At 40.1% G+C, this 23,900-nt stretch overlaps 1 protein-coding gene across 1 annotated transcript in view; it reads right to left on the reverse strand.

Moving 5' to 3' along the window:
- Window positions 1-2,669: 2,669 nt before the first annotated feature.
- Window positions 2,670-23,900, reverse strand: part of MEGF10 (multiple EGF like domains 10) — a 115,684-nt gene continuing 94,453 nt past the window's right edge. The window contains exons 18-24 of the mRNA XM_044291028.1: window positions 12,965-13,093; window positions 12,730-12,858; window positions 11,689-11,925; window positions 9,764-9,891; window positions 8,540-8,663; window positions 7,565-7,771; window positions 2,670-3,822 (exon numbers count right to left, since the gene is read on the reverse strand). Coding sequence (XP_044146963.1) covers window positions 3,662-3,822; window positions 7,565-7,771; window positions 8,540-8,663; window positions 9,764-9,891; window positions 11,689-11,925; window positions 12,730-12,858; window positions 12,965-13,093 — 1,115 coding nt within the window. The 3' untranslated portion in view covers window positions 2,670-3,661. The remainder of the gene's footprint in view (window positions 3,823-7,564; window positions 7,772-8,539; window positions 8,664-9,763; window positions 9,892-11,688; window positions 11,926-12,729; window positions 12,859-12,964; window positions 13,094-23,900) is intronic.

Consider the following 23,900-nt stretch of genomic DNA (forward strand, 5'->3'; position numbering starts at 1 on the left):
CTTGTGTTCTAAAATTATATTTTGTGCGGTTTTCTGCCCTCCTTCTACAATGTGCAGTTAAAGTTTTCCAGCAATTACCCAGAATGGAAGCATCACTTTTGTTTGTTCTGCCAATATTACTAAAGTGACAAGCAATATTCATAAGCAGGATCCTGGTCCAAATGAATTTTTAAACAGTAATTTATATGTAACTATAAATTACTCTGTTTACATTCATGAATTATTTGTATACATTAAGTTACCTGTAAAGTGTTATATGGATATTCTGGGCTTCCTCAATGCACATTGACATCCATTGCTTTAGCTTTTAGTACAGCTCAGACCTTTTCACTATGTTTTGCAGATTGGTAAGGATCCCAGGGGTTAGACCCTCACTGATCATACACTGATGGCCTAGCATATGGATGAAAAAAAAACTGTAACATATAATCATCACACCTTGTATGCACCATAACATGTGTGAGACGCCATGTGGAATTGGAAAGAGTCTTGTAGTTTAGTTGTAGAATGCTTGATCATTGTTCATAATCAAGTCACTTTTAGTTCTTTTTTTCCCCCCAATTTATGGCAGAGGACAAATACAGCCGGCATAAGCAGTGTTAGACTGAAGTTCCTTGTGCCCACCAGAGGAAATGAGCCTAAGAACCCACCCTCATATATGCAAAGGACTGGGCAAAAAAAGTATGTTGGCCTCTTTTATGTAACAGCGAGTTTTTGATAGCGAGGCACTTCTCATAGACCTCCTTCAAGTCAAGTTATTTAATGATGTTCCAACTTCTCTTGCAGATTGTAATCCACCAGCTATGGCAATAGTTAAATTCTTTAACATGCAAATACATTAACATTGGTGTTTTCTTAGTATGGTGGTGGGTGAAGTGGACCTTTTATCCTATTGGGCCCCTGTGCAGCTCTACAGGTTGTTCATCTTGTATGTGCACCCCTGATCTCATTCAAAGGTCAGCTTCAAATAAAATTTTCTTCTGCTAGACTTTAGGTGCCTTGTTTTATTAGGGGTTCTTTATTGTGTCGGAGAACTGGTGCGCCAGTCCAACCCTGAGAATAAGACTGAATGCTACCATATTAAGGCTATTTTCACATCTGCGGCAAAGCCAGTTCTCTGGATCCGGCATTGCTGGATACTGTTGCCTGCCCGCCGGATCCCATTGACTATAATCTACCTGCTACCTGGCAAATATCCCAATTATCGGCAAGACAAAAACCACTGCATCCAGCCGATTCCTTCCATTCTCTGCCAGAACAGCCGGCCGCAGATGTGAAGGTAGCCTAAGCTGGTTAGAGGGTGTAAAAGACAAATGAAAAAAGATGACAGTGAAAGGATGAGAAAGGTCTAAATTAGACGTTTACCCACTGTCACATAAATGTAGAAGAGATGGGATGGGAAAGAGAAAGGGGGAAAGGAAGAGTAAGTGGACGGGTGTAGTGCCAATCTCTAAATGATCAGTGGTCCCGTGATGATAGTAACAGGAAATGACAAGAGGTGAAAATTACACCGTGAGTGCCCAGTCAGTTGGACAATTATATATAAACCTATAGGGGCAAATCCCCAAATTGCATGCATATACAAAAACAAGATGAGATAGATACACAGTGAAAAGGTAGTCGCTTCTGCTTAGAAGAGCATCAAGGGAATTAGAGATGGTGGTCGCTTTGTTGGTCCCTTTTTGGGATGGTGGAAGCTTAGAAAAACAAGAAGGTCTCAAAAAATAAAAAGCAATAAATAAGTGAATAAAATAAATATAAATATCAACTCACTTCACTGGGGGGTTGTCTCCAAGAAAAAGCTCTAGACACCTGGGACGTTAAACCCCCATCCCCCCCCCCCCCCGGCCAGGAGTGCATGTAGCATGGTAGAGATTCACGGCAGCACACACATCCAGGGCTTCTGGTGACACTCTTTTATTCGATAATATGTGGCTCAAAGCATTTCGAGGGCTACTTGTAGTAATACCACCTTCCTCAGGAGCAGCTAATATAAAAAAAAAAATATATTATCTGCTCCTGAGGAAGGGGGCATTACTACAAGGAGACCCCGAAATGCGTTGAGCCACATATTATCGAATAAAAGAGTGTCACCAGAAGCCCTGGTTCTGTGTGCTGCTGTGACTCTCCACCATGCTACATGCGATCCTGGCCAGGGGGATTTAACGTCCCAGGTGTCTTGAGCTTTATCCTGGAGACAAGTGAAGTGAGTTGATATTTATTTTATTTACTTATGTATTGCTTTTTATTTCTTTGAGACCGTCTTGTTTTTATAAGCTTCCGCCATCCCAAAAAGGAACCAACGAAGGAACCACCATCTCTAATTCCCTTGATGCTTCTCTAAGCAGAAGTGCCTACCTTTTCACTGTGTGTATCTATCTCATCTTGTTTTTGTATATGCGTGCAATTTGGGGATTTGTCCCTATAGGTTTATATATAATTGTCCATCTGACTGGGCACTCACGGTGTAATTTTCACCTCTTGTCATTTCCCGTTACTATCATCACGGGACCACTGATTATTTAGGGATTGGCGCTACACCCATCCTCCACTTACTCTTCCTTTCCCCCTTTCTCTTTCCCATCCCATCTCCCCTACATATATGTGACAGTGGGTAAAAGTCTAATTTAGACCTTTCTCACCCTTTCACTGTCATCTTTTTTCGCCTCTTTTACATCCTGATGATTAAGTGTTAAGTTTACGCTAACACAATTTTTTAGCTGCCTTCCCTTTTAATTGGTGACCCCCCTTTTTTTTTTTTTTTCTTGACTTTTTGGCTTTCATTTACTACCACTCCTTGATTTAGTCCATCACTGTAGGCGCCCTAGGTTGCGCAACTTCTCCAAGGTTCTTCTTAATCCCTGGAACTTTTGTGTCACCGCCTCCTCTCTTTTTTTTCTCCTATACGTTTCTAAGCTGGTTAGAGCCATCCTTCACGAAAATCTGAAACTCACTACCCATTTTAGTCTTGTTAAACTAAAGCATCAATCCTGATTTGTGAAGGGTTCACTAAAATAAGTATAAATAACGCCCTCATTGGAACTACTCTACATTAATAACATATTGTAGATATCTCCTTAGGGCAGGGTTTATACATATGTACACACAAACACAGCCACACGCCGACCTAACCCTGGTTAACATCTCATGTAGTGGCTTTACACGTGGTTTTTAGCTTTTCATTCATATTTATGTTGTACCCATACAACATGTCTAACATACTAATACACATTACTATAATACAAACACTCACTGACTTGTATGACACAGTCAGCTCAGTGCAAATCAAAGAACAAACTCTAAAAATATGTTTGCCATCAGGAAATTAGAACTGATTAATAAGAATCCATGGAATGAAAGTCCCCAGCATGTGCCAGTAAAGAATTGTTAGTGGTATGTATTTCAGAGACTGGAAATATTCCTAGTTATACAGTATATTGGTGAGCTTAAGCCCTTGTACATCGTCAAGTCAGTATTTTCTACTTCATCCATCTGGTCTTTAAGGTTGTCCTTTGCTTAGCAAACAATCGTCTCCAGCTTTGCTGGTGCAGTCATTTATTGCAGAAGACAGTAGTCTCACTTGATATCAGTCCAGTGAACTGAAGCATACAGTTCAGCAGGAGTCAGCCTTAGCATACAGTGGTTTGATTGATTGCTACTATCATTCAGTGGTTGCCTCATTCTTAGTAGATGAAGTGCTGTCCCGGACAGGAAGAAGGTCATAGTGACATGGAATGTGACTGTTCTTTGGAAGGTCATAGAGATCTTGGCCGGCTTTACAGTTGCTGTTGAATCCTCCTTGAGCAAGACTCACAGTGGGCTCTAAAAAAATAAAATATAGTGCTGTCATTAATTAACATGTCTCCAACCTGTGTTGGAATTATGTATTCCTCGTTTCTCCAAATTTCTTCAGAGGGTTTAAATTTTTTTTTTTATACTATTGTAAATACAGTAATTCCCTAGTACTTGTTTATGTAAGTATACTTTTTCTAGTATGTTAGTAACTTCCAGCATGAGAAACACAATAGGACAATGTTTTCCATCCAGTGGCTTAGGAGCCATATGTGGCTCTAAGGCTCTAACATGTGGTTTCCCAGCTGTTGGCTGCTGCAGGCACTAATGTGCGTGTGGCCTGGGCTACAGTGTGACTTTTTGTAGCACTATAAGGGCTCGTTCACACAAACGTTTTTTGCGTTCTGTATATGGACCGTTTTTTGCGTTCTGTATATGGTCCATATACGGAACCACTCATTTCAATGGTTCCGCAAAAAAAAACTGAATGTACTCCGTATGCATTCCATTTCCGTATTTCCGTTTTTCCGTTGAAAGACAGAACATGTCCTATTATTGCCTGTAAATCACGTTCCGTGGCTCAATTCAATTCATTGGGTCCGCAAAAAAAAACCAGAACAGATACGGAAATGCATCCGTATGTCTTCCGCATCCGTTACGTTTTTGCGGAACCATCTATTAAAAATGTTATGCCCAGCCCAATTTTTTTAATGTAATTACTGTATACTGTATATGCCATACGGAAAAACAGAACGGAAAAATGGAGCAGAAATGGAAACACAACGGAAACAAAAAAACGGAACAACAGATCTGTGAAAAACGGCCCGCAAAACACTGAAAAACACTGAGTGACATATGCTGTCTACCAGACTGGATACAACCTGATGTATTCAGCAGCTGTGGCTCGATAGTTAAACTCAATCTGTGGAGCCTAGCTTTTTGCCCCTTTCACATGAGCGAGTTTTCCACGCGGGTGCAATGCGTGAGGTGAACGCATTGCACCCGCACTGAATCCGGACCCATTCATTTCTATGGGGCTGTGCACATGAGCGGTGATTTTCACGCATCACTTGTGCGTTGTGTGAAAATCACAGCATGCTCTATATTGTGCGTTTTTGACGCAACGCAGGCCCCATAGAAGTGAATGAGGCTGCGTGAAAATCGCAAGCGTCCGCAAGCAAGTGCGGATGCGGTGCGATTTTCACGCATGGTTGCTAGGTGACGATCGGGATGGGGACCCGATCTTTATTATTTTCCCTTATAACATGGTTAAAAGGTAAAATAATAGCATTCTTAATACAGAATGCTAAGTAAATTAGGGATGGAGGGGTTAATTTTTTTAAATAAATAATTAAACTCACCTCATCCACTTATTCGCGCGGCCCGGCTTCTCTTCTTTCTTCTTCTTTGATAACCTGGGAGAAAAGGACCTTTGGTGACGTCACTGTGCTCATTACATGGTCCATCACATGATCCATCACCATGGTGATGGACCATGTGACGGACCATTTGATGAGCACAGTGAGGTCACCAAAGGTCCTTTTCTCCCAGGTCATCAAAGAAGAAGAAAGAAGGCAAGCCGGGCTGCGCAAACAAGTGGATGAGGTGAGTTTAATAATTTGTATTTTTTTTTAACCCCTTTATCCCTAATTTACTTAGCATTCTGTATTAAGAATGCTATTATTTTTCCTTATAACGAGGTGTCTCATTTGAATCATGGATAGGTGTGCTAGAGCCATGTGCTAGAGCCATTACTCCTCCCCAGCCTCTTCCTTGGCCCGCCGTCATCCACAGCCCTGGCCAAGATACGTGTGCGCAGTGCACCGCCGGCCTGGGCATTGCGATGCCCATTGTGGGCACGGCATCGCTACATGTAGTGCGCATGTGTCAGCAAACGGCGCAAAATCAGTGACTAGGGGGTGGACCAGAATCAAACAGGAGGACTGGAGGCCAGCACATGTGCACTACATGTAGTGATGCCGTGCCCATGGTGGGCATCACAGTGCTCATGCTCGGGCCGGGGGTGCACTGTGCACACGCGGGATCTCGGCCGGTCCTGTGGATGACACAGGGGACTTGCAGGACGGGCCAAGGAAGAGGCTGGGGAGGAGTAATGTAAAAGGAAGGCAGAGCAGCCTGGGCACCTACACACAGAACGCCGCCCTTGGGCACTTGCGAGCCCTCATTTGCATAACATCATATTTTGGTGACAGACTCCCTTTAAACTAAGTACTAAGGTAAACCATATTACTGGTAGTCAACATTTGGTTATATCTTTAATACCATTTTTTCCAATTTGTAATGCCTAGTGTGGCTTACCACGTGTCATATTTGAAACCGTCTAGTATTGGTGATGTTTTCCTATAAGTTATGCTTTATCAAATGATTTCTGCGAATTAAAGGGATTGTCCAAGTTATATTTATTGATGACCTATCCACACTTGTATAGGAGCGATCCGTCCCATTGAAATGAATAGGACGGCTTGGCTGTAATTACACCTGCTCAACGCTGCGGATGCGGCAAGCAGGTAAACAATGAAGATGAGGCAGCGCTGGCACGGCGTGTGTCTTCTCTTCAAACAGCTGATCAGTAGAGGTGCTGGATGTTGGACCCCCACCAATCTGATATTGGTAACCTATCTTGAGGATAGGTCATCAATAAATATAACTTGGACAACCCCTTTAAGTATTGAGAGGTCTAGAGGTCTGGTGTGAATGGATAAAATGAATAAAATACAATTTTCTCATCAATGGGGCAACATACTGTCATAATCAGGGTAACGTTTTTATCATCATGATCAACCCTACCAGGTTGTATCACTGGTTTAATAGCATTGATCAGGCTGATAAAGACTCTTTAAAAATTAGGTACACCAGTGTAAGTAGAGAACCCAGTGGCTTGCATCTAGTGATGTGTTTTGTGAAATAAAAGAAGATAACAAGCATTATCCCAAAAAATCCAGATAATCATACATGCAGGCGAAGGAGTGTCATCCAAAAGTGCCTTACCACTTGGCCTTGAAAAAATTGTGCTGCAATAAAAAGCAACAACAATGTAACTATCTAAAACAGGGCTGGCCAACCTGCGGCTCTCCAGCTGTTGTAAAACTACAACTCCAAGATGAAGGTTGCTGAAAACATCAGAAGTTAATAATCCCATGAATATCACTATCTCAGTGCAGCTCGTTTGTAAATTCTAGTTGTGACCACTAAGTAGAACTTATGAAACAGGTAATGAATCTGGTGTCCCATGTGATAGACTCAGACAAAAGGTCAATTCACCTGAGTGTACAAAGAAGGCAAAATTGCCACTGGCCTATTTTGTTAGGAGAGGATAAAGGATACATTACTTGTTGTATTCCCAAACGAAAAGCCATTTTTCTCCCAAAATTGGACTATTGATTGAAATCCAACAATTAATGGGAACATGACCTATTTAACTGTAGGGACAATCTATCTCTGACTCTAAAGCCTCGTTCACACGTCAGTGTTTGGTCAGTGATAGCCATCAGTGATTTTGAGCCAGATCTTCCCCTTATACCTTATGTCTGTGGAGGCTCCACTACTGGTTTTGGATCACAATCACTGATGGAAATCACCGTGTGAATGAGGCAAAAATGTGCAATCGGTTTAAATTCAGGCCCTTGGTCTGAAGATAAAATAATAACGTTCATTATATTCATATTTTTAGAAAACAAATGTCCTTATTCCTTCCATGTGAAAGCATATAGAAGTATTGGAAGGAAAATAAAAGAATGAAAGGAGCACTTACCGACTTCATACACATTCTTGGTGGCCAGGCTGATATTACTTATCTCTGCATAGGCAGAGTCTCTGCGTGCTGGTGACTTCATCTCCACATATCCACACTCGGTGTGTTTCGGAAGAAGAACTGGTGGATCCTTGATGGTTGCATAGGGGTTTTCAGTACTGCTCAGTGAACAGCTGCTAATGCTATATGCAGAACTTTTCAGGAGACCTGGAAAAAACATAAACCGTAAATAATGTGTTACACTGTAAAAGTATCTGGTTCTTTTAATGAAAGCAAATTATCCTGGAAATAGCATGTACTCATGTTTCATAAGGCTAACGTGTTATTTCAACTTACTGCCACATTTTGAAGACACATTACTATATTCCATTTAATGTAGTTTTTTGGGGTAGTTTACACAAGCAAGAATGTTAGGTTCAAATAAGTTATCGAAAATTCTGACTTTTCCTCCTAGATTAAGTAGGATTTAAAGTGGTAACCAGAGGGCAGCCATCAGCAGCAGAAAACCTTGTTTTCTATTAAAGGGGTATTCCCATCTGAGACAATGGGGGCATATCGCTAATCAAGGCTCGTCCCCTTTGCGGCCTGTTATAGGCTGTCCCCCCGTCGCCGGATGTTTTGATCTGCGCGACGGGGAGATCTTGCAGCGGCCGTGCGGGGAGCAGGAACAACGTGGGTGCTGGGGAGCAAGGTAAATACAATATGTGTGAGGGGCCCGGGCATTAGAGGGGGCATTATAAGGTTTGGATAACCCCTTTAATGTAAGTCAATGGCCCCTATAAACAGCAGTATCGATTTGTTTCTTGGTGCCCTGTAGTGTAAAGTAAAATGGCAGGGACTATTCTATTTCTGGCAAATCTGAATTTCCAGTTCTGAGGGGAGTTAAATTTTAAATATATAGTAAAGTAAATACACCATATAAAGCTATTTTTCCATTTTTATATTACAGCCTATTTGTTGAATACATAGTATTACCATGCTCAGGCATATATCCTCCTTGCTTCCAGTCTGCTGGCAGAGTTCCTGTGTAATCAATAGTGTGTGATCTCTTCCCAGGATCCAAACTCTTGAGATTTACAAAAAGCTGGCTGCTTTTTGACTGAACAAAAAAAAAAATAAAGAAAATGCAAAAACAAGGTGTTATTACAAATCAATTGCAATGTCCTAGTATTACTTCATCCACTAATATGAAAGCACAGGACCACGGGCGGTCACTCTACCAAATAGTCAATAGAATATGATGATCAATCATCAGTCAAAAAACATCAATAATTTATATTTTTGTTGAAATCTACTTAGCATTATTACTTTAGCCTGAAGTACTTGTAAAGGACTTAATTAAAAGACCAGAGAGAAATGTTAAATAATTGATTGGCGTTATTGATTTATTGATAGAAAATTCCTTTGAGGATAGTCTCATCTACCCCTATTAATATATAAATGGCCAATCATGACAGTCCTTTATAGAGTTATAGTGTTAAAGTGTTTTTTTTTTTTCTTTTAAATACGCCATGTCACTATAAAAAAAAATCTGGATTTTTTTTGTGGCATATAGTTCCAATACCGTGGAAAATAAACTGTCACTTATCAGGTAGTATAGGAGGTCCACCTCCTTTTTGGGAAGGAGCCAAGGGCTTCAAGTTACACCTCAAAAGTCAGCTGAGAATTTGAAGGCCTTTTTAGCAAAAAAGGACGGTAAATTTGGGGTGCCATATGGGTTAGGTAAGAGAAGGTGTAGCCAGGTAATCATTCAAGAGAAAAATAGTGGGGTTTATGTAGCCCCAAACACTACTGCCATAGTAAATCTAAACTACAGAAATGTTATAATTGTGACCTTTTGCTCTCAAAGCACCCTAACGGCAGATCAATAAGACAATGGACAGTCTAGAAAATGCAGTCAGGAGATGGCCACTGAGCTAGTGAGCAGAATTTCTGGAAACCCTCGAGTGGGTGATTTAATGTGCCCTTAAGACATTATTCACATGTGTATCACCCTTTATAGCATTTTTAGAATTTTCCTATGCTTTCAGGATGAAATAATTGAACACATTTGGAGAAGATAAGGTTGGAAATAGATGTAGATAGATAAAGTAATACACGGTAGAAATACAGAAATGCACACAATAGAAATAGTTTAAAAAGAAAATCTGACCTAATGGTAGTTGTAAAATAACCATGAAAATTCAAGTGATGCCTTACCTTAGAAATAGCCATTCTGTCCAAGTTGTTGAGATGAGGTCCCGTTGTGCACTGACTCAGTGTGTGGTAACTTGGGTTAGAGAAGTACTGGCTGTTAGGATTTCCACCATTATTGTGTGGGAGAGTATCTGTATAAAAGAAATATTTGTATAATTACCAATCAGAATTTTCAAACTGAAGCCAGTCTTGCTCCGATGCGCTCCCTTGCCCTGCGCTGGATAGCGCAGGGCAAGGGCTCTTTTATTTACAATAACACACTGACGGGCGGAAGCTTCTGCCCGGCAGTGTGTTCGGTGACGTCACTGGCTCAGATGGGCGTGCTTTAGCACTGCCCTACCCGTTTTACTGGCTAGGGCAGCGCTAAAGCCCACCCATCAGTGCCGGTGACGTCACCGGGCTTCCTGGCAGCCCCATGGAGAGCCCGGTTTGTCACTGGAACTCTTGAAAATGCCTTTGCCCTGCACGATTTAGCGCAGGGCAAAGGAGAGCATCGGAGCATGAACTGCCTGGGTGAAAATGGAGGTATGTCCGGGTTCAGCTCTGAACCTGGACAACCCCTTTAACTTTATGCATTGCCTCTTCTCAGTCTTGTGGTTGATCATCTGAACATATAGTCACCTTGTCTATTCACCATAATTTAATTAAATTTTCTATGTTTTACATATGTTTGTGCTGTTTTGTGGATGCAATGCTTATGTATATGGGTCATCTATGGTGGCATGCCAGAGTCTATGGAACCATAAGCACTCCGACTACTGCTGTATGGTGCCTCTGTAAAACACAGTATTTTGGAAATATTCTGAATACCAATTTTCTTTATGTGACATTCTACATGAATCCGTCAAAATGAAATCAGAGGTATTCTGAGGTATAACATGGCTTCATAGACGGCTATTGCTGGGTCAATACATGTCACAGTGCATCATTGATACTATCTTAACCCCTTTGAGCTCCCTGACGTAATAGTATGTCAACGGGGAACAAAAGGTGTATAAAGAGGGGTCATCAGCTGATCCTGCTCTATATGCAGTGGGTGCCAGCTGGCACCTGGTCACAATGGCCGGGATTGGAGATAATTCCAACCCTGGTTATTTATCCCCTTAGATGCCATGGTCGATAGTGACTATGGCATCTATAGAGTTAGATGGGGAAGGAAGCTCCCTCTGGAAGTCCCCGTGGCTAAATCATGCGGCTCTGGTCAGTTGCTATGACATCCCATTGCTGTCATGAAGGCTCCCATGGCTGTCATAGCGAGTGTGCTCGAGGCATGACCTGACAGGCAACCTGTGAAAATACAATGGACTGCAATCGTATTCTACCGATGAATCCTGTAACTGAAAAAAAATTCTGATTTGCCATTTTTGGTCACCCTGCCCCTCCCTAACTGAATAAAAAGTGATCAAAAAGCCATATGTGCCCCAAAATGAAACCAACTACAGCTCTGGAGACGTTAAAATAAAATAAAAAGTTATGGATGGTAGAATATGGCAATGCAAACGTTATAAAATAAAAAATATATAAATTTGGTATTACCGTAATCATACTGACTCACAGAATAAGCATTGTGTTATTTTTAGGTTAAATCAAAACCCCCCAAAAAGTGGCAGAAATGTTTTTTTTATTTTATTTCAACAGACAAAGAATTTTTTCTGGGTTTTCAATACAAGATATGGTGAATTAAACGGTGACCTTAAAATACAACTTATCCCGCAAAAAGAAAAAAGGCTTAATATGGCTATGTCAACCGAAAAGTACTAAAGTTATGGGTCTCGGTAGGCAACAAGGAAAAAATAAAAACGCATAAACATTGGCCCTGCGTTTAATGGGTTAATCACAAGTCAATTCAATACAACATTCAGTTAGAGGGCCAAAGAAAGTCTGTCAATGAATATTATGCAAGGCACACATAGAATGTAAGCTGTTACCTGCAATGGTATAGTCTGTGCTGAGGACTCGGACAGTGGGGCTGTAGGTTACAGATGGCATCGCTGTCTCTTTGCCCTTCTGTTTTTGTCTATAGATGATAAAGAGGGCTAGCAGGAAGAGGACAACCAGGACAAGGATAATGATGCCAGCAATGGCACCGATCTGGTAAGAATCAGCAGGGATGGCAGCACTTGTGCGGGTCAGGCTGTTCAGGTTTCCTACAATTATCATTACAGCTAGAAGGGAACAGCAGCAAGAAAGAAAATAAATTAGCACATACAGATGGGTGGGGGTGAAATATGTAAGAGAGGACATTCGTGGAGAAAATGAAGTAAATGATCATAACATCAACTCCTCTCAGTACAGATAATTACATTTCCTACATGTATTATGTCCATTGTTATTAAAGGGTGCCTCGTTTAATCCAGTAAAATACAGTTTTACAGTTACTAAAAATAATGAAATTTGAAGAGGTTCATTTCATAAATTTGAGGGCATATCGCTAGGATATGTCCCCAGTGTCTGATAGGTCTGGCTCCCACTTCTGAGACCTGCATCCATCTCTAGAAGGGAGCCTGCAAAGTGAAGGAGAGTGGACCGTACATGCGCAGCTGCCCTCCGTTCATTTCTATGGGACATCATCAGCCCCATAAAAGTGAATGGAGCGGTGGCTGCACTTGCGCGGAGCATTTCCCAATCATTTCAGTGGTACTTCCGAAAAAAGATGAGCGTGTTGCTCGGCTATTCTCCACACTCCCATAAAAATGAATGGAGGATGACCACGCACGGACAGTCCGCTCTACTTTACTTTGCAGGCTCTGTTCTAGAGATAGGTGTGGATCCCACTAATATATGCCCTTAATGTATGAGATGGGTCAAACCCCTTTAAATACAATTTTAAATTTGTCTTACTAAACTAAATAGTTTGGCTTGCATATAATGTCACATATCTGACACTGCCCAGCCATAGTATTATCTATTAGACGACTGCAGCATGGCTCCTGCATCTCCAAAGACCTCACCACATTGCAAAATCTCACCTTGGTCACACCTTGTACCTTTCCAGCCTGGACTGCAGTAACAGGTCCCAGTAATGTGGTCGCATGTGGAGTTGTTAACACAGTCACAAACCTGTCGGCATCCGTATCCGTATGAACCTACCAGGCATTCTAACAGGAAGTATAAAATGGACATGAGTATAAACAGATCGATGCAGCTTGATATTACAGATCAGCCCTAAGAATAATAGTCAAGAATACAGATATTAGGACTTACTCTGTTCGCAGTGTTTTCCCATGAATCCCGTGCGACATGTACACTGCCCAGTAATGTGGTCACAGTCTGCACCATTCTGACACTGGCACACTCGAGAACACTCCTTTCCAAAGAAACCTAGTGGGCATCCTATGGGTATGATTATAAAATCAATATTTTTTTTTTACCAAACAAATATAAGTTCAGAAGTACTATATAATTATTTGAAGAGGAGCTGTCACCTCTCCTGACATGTCTGTATTAGTAATTCTCCATGTAATAACAATTCTGGAGCATCTTTTCATATAATTCTATGTTTTGTCATTCCTCTACTGTTCCTGCTAGAAGTTTATGATGAATTGCCAGCACCCTGTAATAAAGTTCCAACTGGGTGTTACCAGTTAGGGATGTGTCCCTGCGCAGTTTGCCACTAGCAGCACCGATTGGCTAGTGTCGGACTGTGCTGGGACACACCCGGAGATTTTTTTAGCCCATGAGATGCTCCGATGCTAACATCAGGGGTTTTGACTGGGTGAAATTATGGGTATGTCAGGGTTCAGCTCTAAACCCGGACAACCCCTTCAATGGGGGCTTTAATTCTGTCATCAATCCAGAAACTGATGGGGGGAGATACCTATAGCTAGGCACAAGGATCCCCCCTAGCACGGTCTCATTTGTAATCAGGCTTTATAGATGTATGGTGTTATTTAGGGAAGGGGAAAAGAGCCTATTCTTGTGTAAGCAAATCTGGAAATTCCATGTCTAGGATAGATTTGGCCTTAATAAATTAAAACTATCTTATATATATAAAGTGGATGAATTACGAAGCCAGGGCTCTATCGGACTATGCACCATTCACTTTGGAAGTATCCATGGCAGATAATAAATATCAGTCAAGACCCCAATTTAGACTAAATCCCCATTGGATCTCCCTAATGGATAACCATAAAATTATGAAACAAGAGATTGTCCATTTTGGGGATATTAATTATTACTGGTGTGGGATGCCCTTAAGACCTTCATGAGGGGCCTATTCGTTAGTAATATTTCTAATTTGAGAAAGGGCTATGGTATGAGAGAAAGGGAACTAAAAGACTTAGGCCTCTTTTACACGGGCGTTGCGGGAAAATGTGCGGGTGCGTTGCGGGAACACGCACGATTTTACCGCACGAGTGTAAAACATTGTAATGCGTTTTGCACTCGCGGGAGAAAAATTGCGCATGTTTGGTACCCAAATGGGATCGGTGTTCTGTAGATTGTATTATTTTCCCTTATAACATGGTTATAAGGGAAAATAATAGCATTCTGAATACAGAATGCATAGTAAAATAGCGCTGGAGGGGTTAAAATTTTTTTTTTAACTCACCTTAATCCACTTGATTGCGCAGCCGGCATCTCCTTCTGTCTTCATCTTAGCTGTGTGAAGGAACAGGACTTGTGGGGACGTCACTCCGGTCATCACATGATCCATCACATGATCTTTTACCATGGTGATGGATCATGTGATGACCGGAGTGACGTCACCACAGGTCCTGTTCCTCCACACAGTTAAGATGAAGACAGAAGGAGATGCCGGCTGCGCGAACAAGTGGATTAAGGTGAGTTAAATTATTATTTATTTATTTTTTAACCCCTCCAGCGCTATTTTACTATGCATTCTGTATACAGAATGCTATTATTTTCCCTTATAACCATGTTATAAGGGATGATTTTCACGCAACGCATAAGTGATGCGTGAAAATCACCGCTCATATGAACAGCCCATAGAAATGAATGGGTCGGGATTCAGTGCGGGTGCAATGCGTTCACCTCGGAATACTCGCCCGTGTGAAAGGGGCCTTAGCTGTAGTTGCTATGAAGGAATTTCCAGGAATAAAACTGAAAAAAATAGGGATTTTATGGAGGCCTAATTTGCAAATCTGACATCTCTCTATTTATGTGGTAATAACTTTGTAATGCTTTTACTTATCCAAGCCATTCAGAGATTGTTTTCTCATGGCACATTGTACTTCATGCTAGTCATAAATTTGAGTCAATATATTTCACATTTATTTATGAAAAAAAAAAACATTTACAATAAATTTAGAAAATTTCGCAATTTTCAAAAATTCAATTTCTCTGCTTTTAAAACAGAAAGTGATACCTCATAAAATATATATTACTTAACATTCCCCATATGTCTACTTTATGTTGGCAGAATTTTGGAAATGTCATTTTATTTTTTTAGGATGTTAGAAGGCTTGGAAGTTTAGAAGAAATTCTAAAGTTTTTTAAGAAAATTGCAAAAACCCACTTTTTAAGGACCAGTTCAGGTCTGAAGTCACTTTGTGGGGCCTACATAGTGGATACCACCATAAATGACCACATTGTAGAAACTACACCCCTCAAGTTACTTAAAACTGATTTTACAAACTTTGTTAACCCTTTAGGAGTTCCCCAAGAATTAAAGGAAAATGGAGATCACATTTTAAAATTTCACTTTTTTGGCAGATTTTCCATTTTAATCCATTTTTTTCTTTAACACATCGAGGGTTAACAGCCAATATTTATTACCCAGATTCTGCGGTTTACAGAAACACCCCACATGTGGTCATAAACTGCTGTATGGTCACATGGCAGGGCGTAGAAGAAAAGGAGCGCCACATGGTTTTTAGATGCCATGTCCCATTTGAAGCTCCCTATGATGCACCCTTACAGTAGAAACTCCCAAGAAGTGACCCCATTTTGGAAACTAGAGGATAAGATACCAGTTTTATTGGTACTATTTTTGGGTACATATGATTTTTGATCATTCATTATAACACTTTATGGGGCAAGGTGACAAAAAATTGGTTGTTTTAGCACAGTTTTTATTTATTTATTTTTACAGCGTTCACCTAAGGGGTTCGGTCAAGTGCCATTTTTATAGAGCAGATCGTTACGGACGTGGCGATACCTAATATGTATACTTTTTCTTATTTATTTAAGTTTTACACATTAGTAGCATTTTTGAAACAAAAAAATTATGTTTTAATGTGTCCATGTTCTGAGAGTTATATATTTTAATTTTTTTAGCTATTTTCTTATGTAGGGCTCATTCTTTGCGGGATAAAGTGACGTTTTATTGGTACCATTTTGTGGGACATATGCCTTTTTGATCACTTAGTGTTGCACTTTTTGTGATGTAAGGTGACAAAAATTGGGGGACATTTAACTTCACTTATTAAATTTTTTTTCACTGTTGATCTCCTGTAACTGGGGCTGACATAGTAGCCCCAGTTACAGGAGAAATAAACCCCCCAGAGAGGCTGTACAGCGCAATACAGCGCTGTGCAGCCTCAGTGCAGGGCTGATCGAGGTCTCTGAAAGACCTCACAGCTCCTGCACTCTCCGGGCCCCGGCAGTCACATGACTGCCGGGCCGGAACATGAAGCACATAGCACTTCCTGCTGTATATACACAGCGCTCAGGGAGCGTTGTGTATACATCGATCTAGAAGGCAGGACGCCTGGGCACTGTCTTCTCTAAGGGTTTCCCTGCTGTCTTCTCTAAGGGTTGCCCTGCTGTCACTGACAACAGGCAACGCGATCTACAGCTGCACGATTAGCGTGCAGCTGCAGTCTCTGAATGGACGTTCAGGAACGTCCAGTCAGAGATAGATAACCACCTCCCGGACGTTTTTAGTCTATGGGCGGATGATTAAGCTTTTGTATAAGTCTCCCAAGGCTAGGTTGAATATTAATGGGGGCTTGACAGACAGCATTCTATTGAATAGAGACACCCGTCAAGGATGCCCACTTTCCTCATTATTATTCGATATATATATCAAGGCTCTTGCGGCCAGGATAAGGCAAGATTCTGGGATTGAAGGGTTTGGAATACTGGGAAGGGAGGATCGTATTTCTTTATATGCAGATGAAGTATTATTTTTTTATACAGAATACTAATACTACACTCCCAAGAATTATTCAAATAGTTAATTCCTTTGGTGAAGTATCAGGTCTGGATATTAATTGGTCAAAAACCACTATTATGCCCTTAGAAAGTCTTCAATTTTTCAATGAGGGGCTCTTGAATATTTTGAAGATTTCTGACTCATTTGAATATTTGGGTATGTTGATATCTCCTAGGATTGAAGATTATTTGCTCCTTAATCTGATTCCACTGATAACTAAAACGAGAGCCAAAAAAAGACTTCCTCTACCTAGAGCCGATAGAATATCCCTTATTAAGATGGTGATTCTACCCCTGTGTATATTCTGAGGAACTCCCCAATATGGATTGAGGATAAATTCTTTAAATTAACCAAGATAATTATTAATGATCTAATTTGAGGCAGAAAGCATGTAAGACTTAAAATGGAACATTTTTATAAACCGATAGAAAACAGAGGGTTGAACCTTCCATACTTTAAGGGTTACTTTATATCCCCACAGTTATGGTTATTTTGTCAATGGAAGGAAAGTCCATTGTGCAGGACCCTGGTGAGCAAATCTTCCTTCAATAGCATGTTTACCTTACTGGAATCCAGCAAATTATCTGTTATACAAGAGTATTATAGAGAGGCTGGGAAACTGTTAAGTAAGTTCTGGTGTACTATTAGACGCTGGTTGAGAATAAAGGGATCTTTGGGTTGTATGCCCTTTTGGCATAATCATTGCTTACAGGTTCTAGAGGAATTGGCAGGGGATCAGTACTGGCAGAAAAAATATATTTTCACAGGTAGTGAGGAATGGGGGAAATACTTTTATTTTTGGAGTTAGTGCAAAGAGAGTATTTAATTAATGTATCTTGGTTTGGGTATTTTCAGTTACGATCAGCACTGTACAGTGTCAAAGAAAAAATTGTGTTATAGGTAGATACTTCTACACCTTTAAATGAGTTAACAGGATTTGTAGGTCACAAGCTTAAGATTGCTCAATTTTTTAAATTACTAGTTAAAGCACTTTTTAATAACACATCTTCTCCTGGACAAAGGGCTTGGGGAGCTGAATGCTCAATTATGCAATTAGCTGACTGGCAGAACATATTGTCTAATTTGAGACTAGTGTCCCACAATTTTAATCACGTTGTAGTTAAATTTAATATTTTACACAGAATATATGTTACGCCACTGTGGCTTAATAAAGGTGGGATAAGAAACATATTCAATTGTGTCCATGGTGTGATTCAACAGGTGCTGATTTCCCACACATTTTTTAGTATTGCTCAGAATTAAAAGAATATTGGGGTGCAATTGATGACTTTATTACTCATAAATTGAAGGTAGTGATTCCTTATAGGGTGGAATGCTGGATATTGGGTGATCTCTCCAGAGTAAGTTGTCATAAATACAAAATGACTATTTTGATAAAGGTAATGTTTTTGGCCAGACTTTTGATTACATGGGTTTGGTACTCACCGGATGTTCCAAATGTGACCATATGGCTTAATTTAGTCAACAATATTAAAAATTATAAAAAGGTTCTCTATAAACTAAGAAATATAGAGTAAAAATGGATCAGCATATGAGGTAAGAGGACTCCTCCTCATCCAGAGTGACGCACCGCTGTGGGAGGGAGGGTAGGGAGGGTATTAAAGGGTGGCTTTAAAAAGGGATTAAAAGTAATAATGACGTAGGTCTGAATTTGTATGTAAAATTTTGTTTGATTCTTAATAAAATGTTTGTAAAATTAAAAATCACACATCACATGACCCAACCCCGATACCATCCAACCTTAGAAACAAATACACCTTTAATCCCTTAGAGAGCAGAGGCCCCCACATCGAGAGCTTCTAGATGGTTCTAGAGGATCTGAAAGCCATGTTTATCCCTGAACAAATAAAAACCTTTCCAACTACCCCCAATAACTTAAGCCCTACAGAGAGGAAAACTCTGAATAGTCTTAAAAACAAGGGATTGTCATCAAGAATGCTGACAAAGGGGAAGGGATCGTTATTATGGACTATTATATAACAGAATCGAATACAATACTATCTGACCTCGAATACTATAGGATTCTTGAAAATTACCCCACTTGGCCTTTCAGGAAATCCTTGTCAGAACTCATGGATTTTTGGGTTCAAATCTGGGGTTATAGAAAAGGAAAATAAGTTTCTCATAATACCTCACCCATCTGTGTCTCGATTTTATTTTTTACCCAAAATCCATAAATCCATTGAAAAACCCCCAGGGAGACCTATAATCTCTGGTATTGGCTCCCTCACATCTAACCTCTCCCTGCTATGTGGATAATTTTCTCCAGAAATATGTTATGCAGCTTCCCTCCTACCTGAGGGATACCGCCCTTTGTTTAAACGGAGGGAAGGTTATATATGGGTTACCTTAGACGGATTCTCCCTATACAGGAACATTAAACATGATTTAGGACTTTTAGCCGTGAAAAACTTCTTCGGATCAGACCCCACTATACCAGAGCTCCACAAATAATTCATCCTGAGAGCTATCGAGTTTATACTATATCATAACTACTTTACTTTTAATGAGGTTTTTTACATTCAAGAGAAGGGGACCATAATAGGGACTAAGTTTGCCCCCTCATATGCAAACCTCTTTATGGGGTCCTTTGAGGACCAATTTGGTATACTCTCCCATTCAAATATCAGGTTCTTTCATCATTATATTGATTGATATGATATTGACATTATCTTCATCTGAGAGGGCAGCGTAGAGAAACTTCTATTGTTCATAGAAAAACTAAACACCATTGACTGGGGACTCACTTTTAGCTTCTAATACAGTTACACAGAAGCTATCTTCTTGGATATCCATCTTATTTCATTATTGGATAAAATCACCACCAAAACCCTCTTCAAAAAAGTAGATGCCAACAGCTATTTGGACTGCACTAGTTGCCACCATCTGAAGTGGAAAAGGGAAATTCTCTTCAGTCAAATGAAAAGAATCAGGAGGAATTGTTCTGATGATCACATCATAAAACAACAACTCCAAACCCTCCAATATCGGTTCAAAGAGAAAGGCTATCCTAAAAAACGTATAAATGAGTCCATCAAGAGAAAAGAAAACCAAAAGGAAGCCTTACAACCAAAACACACATAGAAAAAAAACTACAATGGAAAGCCTCCAAAGACTCCCAATTGAACCTCATTATGAGTTACAATGCAAAACATATGGCGATCAGACAAATATTAACTAAACATTGGGGAGTACTTCAAAAAGATCCCATGCTAAAAGATATACTACCTCGTCTTCCCACCATTACTTATAGAAGAGCGCAAACCTTGAAAAATATCATTGCACCATCTTGCCCCAAAATCCAAAAGGACAAAACATAATTATACCCCTTTGTAACAACGGGCCACCCCACTACAAAAGGGGCTTTCAGATGTAAAATCAAGAGATGCAGTGTTGTGATATGATTACTCATAACAGAAAAGAAATCAACATCTCCTCTTCAAATGAAACATTCATTCTAAAACATGACATGAGCTGTGGGATGAACAATGTAATTTACCTCTTACAATGCCCATGTAATTTACAATATGTAGATAGAACCACTCAAACTCTCAGTGAGAGAATGAATAAACATCGTTCAAATATCAAGCGAAAAATACTGGCACATAGCGTCTCTTGACATTTTTCTATCATGAAAGTGACCCCTCCTTCCTCAAAGTCACTCAATCCTATCAATTACTGTGTAGAAAAGAGATGTACTGGATTTACCATCTTAACACCCTATTTCCCTTCAGACTAAACAAATCCTTGGAATATGTAAATTATTAGTCCCACAAGATATTTCATCATTAGTCCTGGATGTCGAACATGAGAAATTTGGACACACCTTCTCATTCAAAGAGTTTTCTTTATTTTCATGACTATGAAAATTGTAGATTCACACTGAAGGCATCAAAACTATGAATTAACACATGTGGAATTATATACATAACAAAAAAGTGTGAAACAACTGAAAATATGTCATATTCTAGGTTCTTCAAAGTAGCCACCTTTTGCTTTGATTACTGCTTTGCACACTCTTAGCATTCTCTTGATGAGCTTCAAGAGGTAGTCACCTGAAATGTTTTTCACTTCACAGGTGTGCCCTGTCAGGTTTAATAAGTGGGATTCCTTGCCTTATAAATGGGGTTGGGACCATCAGTTGCATTGTGGAGAAGTCAGGTGGATACACAGCTGATAGTCCTACTCAATAGACTGTTAGAATTTGTATTATGGCAAGAAAAAAGCAGCTAAGTAAAGAAAAACGAGTGGCCATCATTACTTTAAGAAATGAAGGTCAGTCCGAAAAATTGGGAAAACTTAGTGTCCCCAAGTGCAGTCACAAAAATCATCAAGCACTACAAAGAAACTGGCTCACATGCGGGCCGCCCCAGGAAAGGAAGACCAAGAGTCACCTCTGCTGCAGAGGATAAGTTCATCCGAGTCACCAGCCTCAGAAATCGCAGGTTAACAGCAGCTCAGATTAGAGACCAGGTCAATGCCACACAGAGTTCTAGCAGCAAACACATCTCTAGAACAACTGTTAAGAGGAGACTGTGTGAATCAGGCCTTCATGGTAGAATATATGCTAGGAAACCACTGCTAAGGACAGGCAACAAGCAGAAGAGACTTATTTGGGCTAAAGAACACAAGGAATGGACATTAGACCAGTGGAAATCTGTGCTTTGGTCTGATGAGTCCAAATTTGAGATCTTTGGTTCCAACCACCGTGTCTTTGTGCGACGCAGAAAAGGTGAACGGATGGACTCTACATGCCTGGTTCCCACCGTGAAGCATGGAGGAGGAGGTGTGATGGTGTGGGGGTGCTTTGCTGGTGACACTGTTGGGGATTTATTCAAAATTAAAGGCATACTGAACCAGCATGGCTACCACAGCATCTTGCAGCGGCATGCTATTCCATCTGGTTTGCATTTAGTTGGACCATCATTTATTTTTCAACAGGACAATGACCCCAAACACACCTCCAGGCTGTGTAAAGGCTATTTGACCATGAAGGAGAGTGATGGGGTGCTGTGCCAGATGACCTGGCTTCCACAGTCACCAGACCTGAACCCAATCGAGATGGTTTGGGGTGAGCTGGACCGCAGAGTGAAGGCAAAAGGGCTAACAAGTGCTAAGCATCTCTGGGAACTCCTTATAGACTGTTGGAAGACCATTTCAGGTGACTACCTCTTGAAGCTCATCAAGAGAATGCCAAGAGTGTGCAAAGAAGTAATCAAAGCAAAAGGTGGCTACTTTAAAGAACCTAGAATATGACATATTCACACTATTTCACACTTTTTTGTTATGTATATAATTCCACATGTGTTAATTCATAGTTTTGATGCCTTCAGTGTGAATCTACAATTTTCATAGTCATGAAAATAAAGACAACTCTTTGAATGAGAAGGTGTGTCCAAACTTTTGGTCTGTACTGTATATATATATATATATATATATATTTTTTTTTTTTATTCTTGGAATATAATACCTAATACTTAACATTGTACCCTCTGTTATAATCTAATGGGCTATTTCTACCAAACGATAATCTATCTATTTATTTTGTCATTTATTTATTTATTGATTACAATCAAATGGACTGTTTTAATGGGTTATCCCCATTGACTGATACTCTTATTAATTAATCTAATTAATTAATCTATTTATTTGTTCATATATATATATATATATATATATATATATATATATATATGAACAAGTTTGTCCTTAGTATCAGATTTTATGATCGTTGTTTGTGATAGTCTTTTTTGTGATGATCAATTTCTCTTTGTTCTGATGGTTTTCTTTTTATGATTGTCTTTTATGATTGCTTTTTAATTCCTTTTACTCCATAACATCCAATCATGTGAAGGTCATATATACATTAATCAATTAATAATATCATCATCGCCATTTCCATCTTTACGAGATATCCATCAAGCTCCACGTCACACTAATTTTATTCATTTTATTAATTTATGCATTTTTCCCGTCATCCATTTTTCCTATTATATAATTAATCACCCTATAGAAATGTCACCCACACATCCATCATAATAGTAAGATTTTTCCATCCCTGCTATATATATATATACTACAGAAGTGACATTTGGTATCCTATACCCTTATGCGCTTCACTTCTGCATTCCACCTTGAACCAGAAGTCTAAGCGCGCTCATGCTTTCCACTTGTGCATTCCACAGAGGCGGAAGCTGAGGCGCCCTCATGCGTTCATGTACAATCATGCAATTAAGCATGGATAATCCACAGGTGCAGATAATATTGGCACATGGATGATCGGAATCCTGTGTACTAGCATATGGGAAGTAGCAACCGAGTGAGTAAGCAGCCCACCATAAGACTGCATCCCATATTACAATAACAAAGGGACTACCGATCATACATGAACCTCACATCAGCAAGGAAAACATAATAGTATATACACTTGCAAGGATTCAGTATGGGTAATATAATAAATAGGATCACTAAGTATCACTATAAAACCCCCCCACAACTAGTATTGTGGATCTAGTGTGGATGCCAGCTGGAACCAAAACGTGAGTACGCCCTGTGATATACTACTAAGCGAAAACTGTACCTGAGGACATGGTGACCATGATTGTGAGCCCCTAGAGCGCAAACCTCGACGCGCGTTTCGTCCTGACGAAGCCGCTCAGGCGAAACGCGCGTCGAGGTTTGCGCTCTAGGGGCTCACAATCATGGTCACCATGTCCTCAGGTACAGTTTTCGCTTAGTAGTATATCACAGGGCGTACTCACGTTTTGGTTCCAGCTGGCATCCACACTAGATCCACAATACTAGTTGTGGGGGGGTTTTATAGTGATACTTAGTGATCCTATTTATTATATTACCCATACTGAATCCTTGCAAGTGTATATACTATTATGTTTTCCTTGCTGATGTGAGGTTCATGTATGATCGGTAGTCCCTTTGTTATTGTAATATGGGATGCAGTCTTATGGTGGGCTGCTTACTCACTCGGTTGCTACTTCCCATATG

The sequence above is a fragment of the Bufo gargarizans genome, chromosome 1 (genome assembly GCF_014858855.1).
Source record: "Bufo gargarizans isolate SCDJY-AF-19 chromosome 1, ASM1485885v1, whole genome shotgun sequence".
NCBI lineage: Eukaryota > Metazoa > Chordata > Amphibia > Anura > Bufonidae > Bufo > Bufo gargarizans.